The sequence below is a fragment of the Coffea arabica genome, chromosome 2c, assembly GCF_036785885.1.
Source record: "Coffea arabica cultivar ET-39 chromosome 2c, Coffea Arabica ET-39 HiFi, whole genome shotgun sequence".
In the NCBI taxonomy this organism is placed as follows: Eukaryota; Viridiplantae; Streptophyta; class Magnoliopsida; order Gentianales; family Rubiaceae; genus Coffea; species Coffea arabica.
This window is the reverse complement of record NC_092312.1, coordinates 58,434,407-58,447,758: the sequence shown is the minus strand read 5'-3', so window position 1 is coordinate 58,447,758 and position 13,352 is coordinate 58,434,407. Positions and strand designations below refer to the sequence as shown.

Here is a 13,352-nt window from a genome sequence, read left to right as displayed (position 1 = left end):
GATCTAGAGAGATTTTAGTGAGAAAATACTCTTCAAAGAAGATTTGTAGTCTTAGTGGTGTGAGGTTCATTGTAAGCTTTTCATTTGTGAGTGAATACTTCATGAGTGTAGCTGTGTGAGGGTTATCTAAGTGATAGTAAAACTTTCTTGCTTGACCAAATGCGGCTTGGGGCGAGGAGGAAGTGATCCTTCCTTTGTACACAAGAGTGATTGTAATTCATCAACTTGAAGTAGCTTGTCTCAATTAATCTATAAGCTCAAGAGGAGTTTGGTAGTTAATTGGTTTGCAATCCTTTCCTTTTTATTTACTTATTGTTACATTTATGATCTTTAAATTATTTATCTCTTCTACTCACAAGCACTTGTGCTTTCTTATCAACTGCTCCTTTGTGTGGTCGCCTAGAAAAGTGGTTGTCTTTAGGCCTTAGAACGGCGACAATGGTGGTGAACAGAAGTGGCAAGGTGACATTGGCTGGACTGAAGAAAGGAAGAAAAGGAGAAGAAAATGGAAGGGAAATGAAAGCAGAAAAAAGGGGAAAAAAGAACAAAAAGAAAGGCAATGGGGTCTGAAATCTTAACATCATTGCTGTTGGAGAAGACAAAAAAATTTTAGAATCTGTTGAATGAACTCCTAAATTTTGCTTTTTTCTTAAATGAAGCAAGAAAGTTTTTGAAATCTTAATTAAACCCTGAACTAACTTTTAGTATAGTTTGAAACCAAAGTTAATATAGGAATTATATATATATATATATATATTGTCAAATTGGATGATTTCCGTTTGTTACCCCAATTAGTCCAAACTACGAGAGGCTCTTTGGAGGGTTTTTAAACAATGACGGGGCTTTATGACTATAACCAAAACCACAAGGGGACTTAGTGTAGTTTACCTTAGGCTTTTAAACCATGGGGGATTGTCTAGTAAAGCACCAAACTACAAGGGGTAAAAGGTAATTTACCCATATTTTTAATAATTTATTTTTTAGATTAAATGTTCTTTTCAATCTAAGAAAAATATATTTTGTTATGGTATGGAGTTTGGAATATATTTATATATTAGTGTGAACTAACATATGAACAAACTACAACAAAAAAGAAGATTTAATTAAAGAGTATCAAATTTTTATTTTAATTATACAAATAATAATAGCACAGCAAATGGCATAAGAGAAGGGAGAAAAAGGAAATGAAAGTAAATGAAGAGGAATAAGGAGAAAAGTTTAAATACAAGGAAAAGAACAAGGTTAGAAGAAAAAGAGAACAATCAATTAGAGAACATGGATACTATAGATTAAAATTATTAAAAAAAATTTTAAGTGGCTATGAAAAAGGTTGGTCTTTTTTTATGTATCAGCTATAGATGGTTGTATTTTAATAGCATCAATTTAGATTTGGAAGGGATCAAATATTGAAGTTAACATATTGAAGGGGCTTATCCTCTACGTGTACGTAAAAAGGTAACAACCCATGTGTAAAAACTGATACTTAAAGAACGAAATTGCAACTAGTTCAAAACTATAAGGGGCCAGAGCCAAAATTCTGGTAAAAATTAGAAGCTGTAAATGGGGCTGGGATCCAATCAAATCTTAATTAGACCATCTCTTCAATTCTAACCCAATCATCTATACCACGCAAACTAGAAATCTTCCAAATTGGAGGGTCCTTCTAGATGAGCATTGCCACTAGATTCCAATTTCTTGAATTGACTTATTGATGTTCCCTCAATTGAGAAGCTGAAAATAACAAGGTCATGGCACACCTTCAACTTTACATCTTTCTTTGTTCTAGTTTAATTATATTTTGGGGTTTCTTGTTGCATCTATCCGTGCAGAACACGGAATCCTTTTGTTAGCTTGTAGCAGAACAACTTTTTTTTCCCCATAAACTATTTTTACAACTAACAAAAACACCTGAACCGTATATTTTGATTGAACGTTGTTTCCTAGAACAAAACTCTTCCAGTTGTTGGAGAGCTTTGAAATGTTGCTATCATGCATACATGTCAATTGAGTAGCTAAAACAAAATGGGAAAGATTTGAATCTTTTGAGAAGGACATGATAAATTAAGATTCTACGTCCCCTTTTCCACAAATTAAAAAAGAAAAAGAAAAGAAACAAAGAATTTTTTCCAAATCTGAGGTGACTTTATTATATTCATTTCCAGAGTTTTTGTAGTAATAACACCATAACTAAGTTAATTGTTTCTTTATAAAAAAAAAAAGTTAATTGTTTCTTGATAATCCATACGGAAGTAAACAATGAAAGAAAATACATTATTTGATCGCATTCTGACCATGATATTTCAAGATAGAAAATTATAATGTAATGCAATCCAAATGACTGAACTTGTTTGCCTTTTTCTTTTTCAAGCTATTTTTTGCAACCACATAAATTTTTTTTCTCTTTTTCGTTTTTTTCCAAGATGACAACATTTCAGGGACGTTTATTAACTATTTTACACAATATGGAATTCCAAGAACAAAGTTTACAAATAAAAAAAAACAAAAAAGAACAAAAATCAGACTAGAGTGAGCACTCGTGAGGAAATCCTTGAGGAAAGCGGCTTTTGTCTGTGCAATAGTTGTAAATCATGTAGTTCTTTTGCACCCAATTAATTCGTTCCAAACCAGAACTGTCCAAGGATTCAGTTAGCCAGGAATTTGCAGATGAATTACTTTTGCTGCAAGAAGAAGTAGAGGAGCCTGAAGACCATATGCAAGCTTGAGCATTATAATTTTGATAGGAAGCTATGAATGGGGCTTGGCTCCAATCAGTCTTCACCAAACCCCCTCTTGTAGCCCAATCTTCTGCATCCCACAAGCTAGAATACATCCACATTGGCTGGTCTTTTGGGTATGGGATGCCATTAGATTCCAAGTTCTTGAATTGCCTTATTGGAGTCCCATCGACAGAAAAGCTAAAAACAAGAAAACATACAATAAACAATTGTTCAATGGACATTCATTAGAAAAACTCTTTAAAGAATTCGAAACAGTAACGGTAACCTTTTGGTTGTATCTTCAATTTAACCATGCATGACATTCTGAAACATTTTTGGTTTGATGGTACTAATCATTCCAAGTAGTTTGCGGTTTTCCATAAATGCTAGGAAAATTTTCCAAAAAAAAAAAAAAAAAGGTTTTTGTCACACGTACCTTTTCTCTGAAACTGTTTCTATCTGGATTACGTTTTCTAGAATCATATTTGGAACAGGAATAACATAGAACTTTTGGAATAAAAAGGTATTTAAAAAAATAAAACTAATTGAAAAATGTATTTGGAGAATAATTCAAGAAATCTTTTTGATGAAGCTTCATATCCATTTTTATATTTTTTTCAAAAACTCTTCTGAAAATGGATGTGAGAGAATGAGACAGGAGCCTTTACATAATGCTTTGAGGGTTCCATAGGATGGTATAGCTGTGGAAGCCCTTGGTGGGTCGAACCAAAGATAAAATTGCTGTTCTCTGCCTCCCTTTCCTTGTGTGTATACATTGGTGTGGAGAATATAGGGCTCTCCGCTTAAATTCCCAAGAAACTCAAAGTCAATCTCATCATGATTGCTCCCTATTGAAGATAACTGTATTATTGACACAAAATTTTCTTTAGCTGATGGTAAAATATGAGCAAAGAAGAGCACACAGCATTTAAATAGGCTGGGATAATATATGATGACCATCCCTATCCTGACTTCACAAGTAAACTAGTCTGACATTAACTTTGACCATGCATGGCACGTGACATGTACTTGTTTTTTTTTTTTTTTTTTTTTTTTGTTGGAGTATTAGAGTAGATTAATATTAGCACACAAAGGCTATTAATCTCATACTTTAAGAATATTAGTAGAAGCTAGTAATTGAAATTTCAAATGATTGAGTAACTTTGCTAAAAATTTTCTATATGAATAGGTTCCTTTTACTAATAACTTATCATATAAAACAAGAATATCTATGTATATGTGTATCGATATGAATTAAAAAGATTAACTTACATAGTATGTAGTGACAGTGCCAGCTGAATTTCCGGGCACAAGCTTCATCTGGATGTCAATCTTTCCGAATAGATATTGGTTCTTAGACCTAAATCCTGAGCCAGAAGTTTTATCAAGTGATAAAGTGAGAAGTTTCCCATTTTGAAGTATTTGTGCACGTCCATCACCAAACGTGATATCAAAATCTTGGTAAAAATTTCCAGCAAAAGCTACTACAAAGAAACTGAGGACTAGGGAAGCTTTAACAGAAAGAGCATAAGCCATGGATGATAACTTTGAGGTCACACGATACAATAATAAAGTCAAAAGTTTTGTTTTGTGATTAAAACTGAGCTAAAGTGATGAATGGTCATAGACTATATATAGCTAGTGGAAGCGAAGTTTCAATGGTACGAATAACAATTGGTGTTGAGCGTTGGTGGGAAATCAAGCATTTCGTGAGTAAGTGGTTTGGTAAATTGCATTTTGGCCCTAATAGTATGTAATTTTACCAATCATGTCTACAAACATCAAAGTTCTAATAGCAGTCTTTAGAAAATTAAGATTGCACCATTTTTATTCTTCAAAGTGTGAATCCATTTAATTGTTTCCTCAAACATCCACAATTATCCAATTGCTATCCTCATAATCTATAAGAGGCTGCCATTTTTACCCTAATAAGAGGACCAACAGCCAAAAAATTCTACCAGTTAAATGCAACTTCAACCTATTTTAGCCTCGAATGGAACAATATCGGTATTTAGAGCGCTCAATTAAAGAAAGTAAATTAGTGACATCGTAATTGAAACTTTTGCGTGTGTGGAGGGCTGAAGTGAAATAAACTGCATGTGTTTTGTACGGTATTTGTGTTGACTTGGCTTAGGTATTCTAGTAGCGGCCAGACAGCTAATGCAATGACGCGATAGAAATTCAACTTTATATGGAACCGTGCCAATTTTCTAACATTGATGGGAGTTAGGAGGAAGTGATGGCTGGATATCCCTTGCATGTACAGCTGGTTGATGTTTACAATCCTTTAAAATAGGGTGGCTTAAAATTTCATGGCTTGAATTGTTTATCCACATACAGATGAAAAGCAATTAGGTGAGAAGAATCGTACTTGGTTTCTGCCAAAACTAGGTGAAATATTTGGTCTCATTAATTTGGTTTCAAGATGTAAATACAACACCATATTTTAGAGTCCCTAAATTTGTTTTGAAGCCTATGGAGATGAACTATGCCAAGCGTTCATGAGTTATTTAAGAAATTACAAGTACAAACATCAAAAGTAGTTGCGTATGAGGATTTGCACTATCCAGATTTTGGCTAAGAATTCTTTGCGAAAATTAGTCTAGCCATGGTACAAATAATCGCATGCGTGTAGCTCTTTTTTGGAAACCATTATGTCTAAAATTTTATATTTATTATCATTTAAACACGTTTTTTAACCATTTTTTTTATGTCACATGTTTTACATGATAAAAAGTGCTATAATCAATGGTAAACTTGTTTTTGCACTTTGCCTAGAATTCTTTTGCACTAATATGTACAAGACTCAAGAGCAACATAAACTTTGGAAATTTAAGTATGTTTACAGACATTTTATTTTGGACTAAATAAATTTTTTGAATGATATACGGCAGAAATTCGTAGAATTGCAAAAGAATTTACCTGCCAGGATGCATTATATATTCTCCAATTAGATGTGAGTATATGGAGACTAAAATTTGGTCAAGAGTCCAGGAACAGCATTTCTTAATAGTTTTACTTGGTCATGAGAATTGGTCTTTTTAGGGAGGTCGTATAGGTCATGCATTGAGGGCAGTGGCGGAGCCACTTAGCCCTCAAGATCTCAAAATTTAAAGATCCCAAAATTTATATTTTTCCTTTACAAAAATGTAAAAAAATTTTAAAATTGGTCCTTAAGAAAATAAGGTAGAGTTCCTCCAAAAAAAATCCGTAAGTGTAAAGGTAATTTCTATAAGCAATTCCATGCACAAATTTTTCCCACCAATTTTCAAAGTGGCTAACCTTCCACCTTTTAACTATATCTGAATTCTCACTTTGGTTCATAAACTTTGAAATGAGAATCTACGCCCTAAACTATAAAAACTGTCACACTTTAGCATCTAAAATATAAAATCTATTTCACTGTAATTCCTAAAATATAAAATTAAATATATTTAATTATAAAATTTATTTATAAAATTTTCACTTTAATTCCTGTCAATGATTTTACTTAAATATGACAGATTTAATATTTTAGGGACTAAAGTATCTTGTTTTGAGGTGTATGGTTCAAAGTGAGAATTCGGATATAAATGAAGGGTATAAAGTGGAACTAACCCATTTCCAAATCCGTGGTCCGATTGTTATCCAACGCCAAAATTATATTGCCCAATAAAAAAAAAAAAAAAACCTAAAAACTAACTTTATAATGCAAGAAATCAATGCTGAACTAGGATTTTTTAGATGTGAATTCAGTTGGGTTGCTCTCAGAAGTCTAACTTCATTAAATCAAGCGTAGTGCCAACTAGAAATCATTGTTGGATATTGAACTAAATTTGACACCTTATAAATATCTTATGTTAAAAGCTATCATTCATCTTGAAATTAAACATTTTTCAACTCTCTGTTTTGAATTTTCAGTATGAAATTCAACTGGTCTAATAACTCCAGTGGGAGACAACCATCAATGACATTAATTGGCTTGAAACTTTCTCCAAGATTTTCCCACTGTAATGGTTGGTTCAATGAGTGCTGCACTTGTTTAAATTGTTTCTAGAAAGTCTTCTATATAAATTTGCATTTTCTTGAACTAATCTAGTAACAATATTTGAATTGTGGATTTGATTTATTACTGTTTTCAGTGTGTACTTTTTCCAACCGTGTAGTTATTGTGAACTTGATTTATTTGTGGATGTATTTCAACCGTTCAATTAATTAGATCTTACACAAGCTCACATATTTAAAGATATATAAAAGCTTATATAATTGGATTCCTGCTTACGGCATATAATTATATCTCTATACTTACTAAATTTATAACTCTATGCTTACTATATATTTTTGCTACATTTATCAAGTTAGAGAAGGAAATTGTTGTTAAATTTTTTTTGGCCACATTTTCAACTTGTAATTTTACCCCTACAATGAAGGTGAGATGACATCACCATATCCCAAAAAAAAAAATTCCCACAATCATATTTACCAATAACAACCAAGTTCTTAGGTTTTTTAGAGGTATAATTACTTATAATTTCAATCTTTTATTTATAAATTTTCGCATAGATAAGGTGTTTCATTCCTACTATTATGGAATATACACGTAAAATAAGCTAAAACGAGTAAGGTAGGGGGTGATTACGCTTTCACTTATGTTGCACTATATTTATGGTGTCAAAGCAATGTCTCTTTCTCTTTCCCTTTCACTTACGATATAATTATAAGTAATTAAACTAGTGTTTGGGATTTTAAATTTGTTATTTGGAAGGTTAGAAACAAACTTGAGCCATAAGGTTTATCTGATCCTACAGTTTGGTACATAGACTTGGGATTCCTGTGCTTTCACTCAATAATGTTTTGACATATTTAAATAGTGATTGTCAAATCACATGATTAATTAGGAAGACCACTGCTTAGTTATCCAGTTCATGCTGCATCCATGAATGACACTTAAAAGAAACAAGTGCTTAGTTGGCAAGATAATCCAAATTTATAGAGATGATAATTAATAGACATCCTCTTCCTAGTACTTATCATGGAGACCATATTAATTAATACATTTCTTTAATTTAAGAAAGAAACAGGTTCCAAGAATCACTCTTTTGGAACTCAAATTTCCTTCCATGCTAGAAGATATGATATCAAGGAAGTAATCTAATTTCTAATAATGCACAACTTGGACAATGATGGGTGCATATGCATCAATAGTTACGTGATACTTTTTCATGTATTGGTCATTAGCAGCCACCAGTGGTATGACAAATCCACTTAAATTGATGCCACACAAGAATTTTCTGTATGTAGTTTAGAAGATATATATGTTGTACGTTGATGGTTTACCTAATTGACACTGAAACCACAAAAAGAAAAAGGATTAGACAAAGAAGGTGAATAGTTGATTTTAGGATCCAATGGACATCAATTGATGTAAGTAATGCAATTTGAAGTGTATATCTTCTGAGTACATATTGTTTCAAAAAAAAAAAAATTTTATCTTCTGAGTAGGTATTAATTATCCGCCACCATGTTTTGTGTTTTGGATTTGAATCTAACAATTCATTTGGTTTATAGGATGATATAGGATTGAAATATTCGTCCCACTGTGTTCAATTCTACATTACCACAATCAATTCTACATTGCCACATAAATTGTTGTACTCTTACCGGTGCTTGAAAAAAATGAAAAAATAAAAGAAAATTTCTCAAGTTGCTAATTTTTTACTTTGACTAGGCAACGTTTTGGAGCATCCTTGCTGGCTTAAAAGACAAATGCTATTAACAAAACAAAAATGTTTAGAACCTTGAACGCAACTTCTTAGACCCCATTTGGGGTTGCAGTACTTTTAGAAAGAAAAAAAAAACCACATTTAGGTATTAAAAGTACTTTTAAAGTATTTGATAAATATCATCCCATAAAATTAGTAGTAGAGTTTTTAGTGTTAAAAGCATTTTTAGCAAAACCTCAAATTTGATACTTTTATAGTAGCTTTTGTGATTTTAAAATAAAAAATTAAATTTAATCATTTTATCCTATATTATGAACCAAATAAAGAGATAAACACTTTTCAAAATTTTTAAATTACACATTATTTAATACAGTAAGTACTTATTGAATTATATTTTTAAACAATATATTTAAAAATATTTAAGTAGTTAATTAGTACTTTTATTAAAAATTCTATTAGAGAAGTGCATCAATAAGCTACTGAATCCCAAACGGCCCTTGGTCTTTTTCAACCGCGTTATTGTTACGATCGATTTATCCGTCACATTCTGAGTACTAGAGAACGCGTTCACTCATTCGCACAAAGACAAATTTGGAAGAACATTGCGTACCAATAATTGGGCGAAGCGTACGCTAATGACACTGGAAAACTCAAAAATCGTCAGTCTTGACTCTTCATTTTTATAGCATGCTATGGAAGGCACATATATGTGATTGGACAATATCTTCGTTGTTGGGCTTCTATACAGTAAGTGTTCGATTTCGGAAAGTCTTCACATGATCTTGATTTTCTCTTTTCTGTTTTCTTTTTAATTTACATCGTTACATACTGACTTATTAAGGGATCATTGAGCTTACACAAAGATTTTTTTTTAAAAAAATAGGGAAAGAGAAATCAAATGCAAGATATTTATAGCGTTTCGACTACCTTCCTTGGTGGTTACCTCGACTCCCAAGTTTTTTTTAAGTTCCGATGTTTCTCCACTATTGCCCTCCTTCCAACGGGCGAGGAGAGAAACCCACGTATATTTGAGGGTCAACCTTCCTCCTGGATTTCACCAACTTTTAAGCCAAGGTTTTTTACTCTTTCGTAGAGTACTCTTGATATATTACAAGCAGGGGCGGATTTAAAGGGGGCAGTGGGGCCTGCATTTTCTATAATACATCTGCAATTTTGACATAATTTTAAAAGTGCCTCCAAAATTTCTTTTAAAAAAAAATGTGAAAGATTGGGTCACAAAATTTATATCATTCACTTTTCTCCTCCGGTCCTCATTTTCCCCCCCAACAGGGCCAAGTACCAATTATATCAGTCATTCCTTTTGGTCCCTACTCCCCAAGTTCCCTTTACTCCTGTGATCCCCCATTTTCTTTCATAACCGGCTCCTTTTCTTCCACACCCAAGCCAGCTACTCTTTCTTTTTATCACTTCATCCAATTATCATTTATTTCCTTTGTCCCTACTCCCCAATTTTCCTTTTCTCCTGTGGCTCTCGGTTGTCCCTACTCCCCACTCCCCCAACATACATACAAGAGCCACTTTTTCTTCCACAACCAAAGCTTATTACTCTTTCTGTTGATCACTTCATCCGATTTAGAGATTGCACCATAATCAATTGATCTTCTAGGACCTGGATCTACCACATTTTACAGCTCTTTTCACCAACTTTAGGAGACCATCAAAATCAGGTTCTAAACAATTACTTCTTATTATTATTATTTTAAATTTGTTTGCACATATATTTCTAAAGCATGAGACTATTACTGTTTTAAAGAAATTTGAAAATTGATTAGTTAATGTAATAACTAATAAATGAGTTATTTGATAAATATTTTAACTTGTGAAATGGTGATTTTATGCATGAGACTTCTTTTTTTTTTGCTTAAAAAATTAGAAAAAGAGTAGATAAAAAATTTTAGTATTATTTTTACCCCCACTAAAATTTTTTTCTGGCTTCGCCCCTGATTACAAGTGAGGATTACCTTCTCCAATATTTTACTTTTCATTAATGAAAAACCTCACATAAACACTCAGATAACTTGAGGTATAACAAGAATTAACATTCTAGTAGTGTAGATGATACAAATAAAATTTCACTAACACCCTCAATGGTGTCAATTTTATAATAGAAGCTCAAAAATTTAAAATATTCAAGTTTAAATTTTTTATTTTGAAAAATAGATGAAAGAAATTCACTTGTAAACTCTTAGCAATGTTTCTTTATTTCTTGTGACTGGAAGTTGAAGTTTTGACGTTTTATAAATGATCAAAAATTACTCCCCATGGTAAAAAAAAATGGCTGCTAAAAAAATTAGGCATTAGCTATAGTGCCACTGCTACAGTACTGATTCAATTTTTTGATTTTTTCTTTTTACCAATGATGTACTTTTGTTCCTTTGATTGTTTTAGCTAATTTAAACATGAAAACTAATTTAAACCTTTATAAACCTTTAGCTACATCATCATTTGTTTTATTAATCATGAAAACTAGAAGATCAAGCATCATGAGGTCAATATTCCCTTTTTTTATGGTGACAAATGAAATGATGAAATGTGATAGAAGATAAACAACTAAACACGTAAAGCAATAAACTCCCCTTGAGAATATGCATAATGAATTCCTCTTTTCAGCATGACTAGAATATAAGAAAAAAATAAGTACATTTGCTAAAAAATGAGACTAATTTATGTTGATAAAGATTAATATTATTTTAGCACAAAATTTCTATATCCTATCCGTTCTCCCAAAATAAGGTTATAATAAGGTGAATTAGATCAAGTATGTCTCCCCTTAGAAAAAGCCTGTATGTTTATATAAATTTTCTAAGTGTTGAATTTTTGAAAGAAATAATTTCCCATAGTTTTAGTATAGACATCCAATAAGCCATATATCATCAATAATAAATTAACCCGTTGTAAGGATATGGTATTACATTCATAAAGTGTTTGATCTTTCTTTATTAATATGTCCATTCACTCTTTGCATCTTATGAGCATGCCATGCATATGCTTCTTGAGAATTTATTACCCAAGATTCGCTTGGATTCTCTTATCGTCTTCTTCACCTATATCAATTATAAGATATAGCATTTGGTACCCATAGTTTTTTGGATCCTTGAATATTAATAGATTTCTTAATCACCTATATACCCTTAAAACCATTTTGTACATCTCTTTTAACATGACAATTATAAGAAAAATGTCTATTTTGACAATAATAATTGCAATAACATGAGGAGTATTCGGGGAAGTGGCTTTAACAATGTAATTTCCATATCTATTATTATTCATTGGTACATATCCAATGCCACTTTTATCATTTGCCATTGTTTGATTATCCAACAACTTTTCTAGGTTATCTTTTCTTTTTGTGAATTTCTCAAGACATGCACTCAAGTCATCAATTATTGTTTTCATAGCAACTTGTTCATTTTATCATAAGCTTTTATCTTTTTATCTAACTTCTTGCTTAGCTTCTCAATTTTATTTACTTTGGAATCCAAACTAATCTTGCTTTTCATAAAATCATTATTTTCAATTCTAATTTCTTGCTCTGTTCTAACAACTTTGTCAATTTCAATTTCAATTCTTCATTTTTAGCATGAGCTTTTTGCAATTCATCATAAACTTGTAAGGCAAACCTTATAATCATAATCTATGTCATCGCATGAATCATAAAAGCAGTTTACCTTATTATCACCAATAATAGCCGTGAAAGCCATTTGTCTCAGATCATCCTTCTCTTTTATCTCACCATTAGAATTACAATCATTCCACAAGAATTGAAGATTTCTAATACTTGATTATACCCATTTAACTCTATCATCATCACTTTTCTTTTGAGTGGCTTTGAGGGTCACGCGTCTCTTTACTTTTGCCTCTTCTCACTTGGTACCTTAAAATTGAGTTTCAACTCCTACGATGTTAGAAAACATATCAATTGTTCAATAAGCAATTTATTTAAATTCTTAAACTTTCTTCAATAGCCGTAACTTTACTTTCTTAATCATTGTTTGAAGTACCCAAGATCTTTTTATATTTTCATCCAAGGAATATTCTTTACCAAATGCTTCCAAATCTTTAGTAATATCATTGAATTTATAATACATTTTATTCTTATTTTCATGATATTTCATTTAAAAAATTCATATTTAGCAACAATCAATGATTCTTTTGTTCTTTGATATTTAGGTTACTCTCATGTATTTTATTCAATTTACTCCAAATTTCTATAGCCAATTTATAACCTTTTACCCTATTCGGTTCATTAGTATCTAAAGCATTATATATCACATTCACAGCTTTAGCATTCAAAGAAAGATATATTCTATCCTTTTCATTTAATTCTTGCCTAGTTTTTAATCTAGTCAAACTTGTCATAGCATTAACTATTTTAGTTTCATAAGCACCATCAACAACGAAATACCAAAGTTCAATATCAATAGATTGTAAGACAATTTCCATTCTTTTTTTTCCAACTATTAAAATTTGAGCCACTAAATATAGATAGTCTAATAATAGATTGGCCCTTCAAAAATAAAGGATTATTAGTTGTCATGATCTTTACTCCTAAACAAGTTGAATTCAATTTCTATGAGACTGAGGTATGATATAACTTGTTGGCCCTAAAGCAACCCAATCTAAGTGCAGTAGAAGATGAACATTTGCAGATAATCTATACGATTAAATAACAAGAAAAAATCAAATTAATCAAATAAGAACAATAATTAAGATAAAGAGAGTAGAGAAAGAGAAATCAAACATAAGAAATTTATAATGTTTTTGGCACCCACTGGGTTTGTTTGGATAGGGTATTATTTGAAATATTATATGGAATAATTACTGTAGCCCTTGTTGTGATGTGATGTATGTGAGATAAAAATGTGATTGGGAATATAAAAAGATGGGTTGGAAAATGTGTTTATGATGCAAG

General features: G+C 31.4%; 1 protein-coding gene across 1 annotated transcript; it reads right to left on the bottom strand.

Moving 5' to 3' along the window:
• Positions 1 to 2,271: 2,271 nt before the first annotated feature.
• On the bottom strand, positions 2,272 to 4,302 carry LOC113727382 (xyloglucan endotransglucosylase protein 7). Its single transcript, XM_027251516.2, is given in 4 exon segments — positions 2,272 to 2,915; positions 3,386 to 3,434; positions 3,437 to 3,578; positions 3,990 to 4,302. Coding segments are annotated over 4 exon segments (849 nt in total). The 5' UTR covers positions 4,254 to 4,302; the 3' UTR covers positions 2,272 to 2,521.
• Positions 4,303 to 13,352: the final 9,050 nt, after the last annotated feature.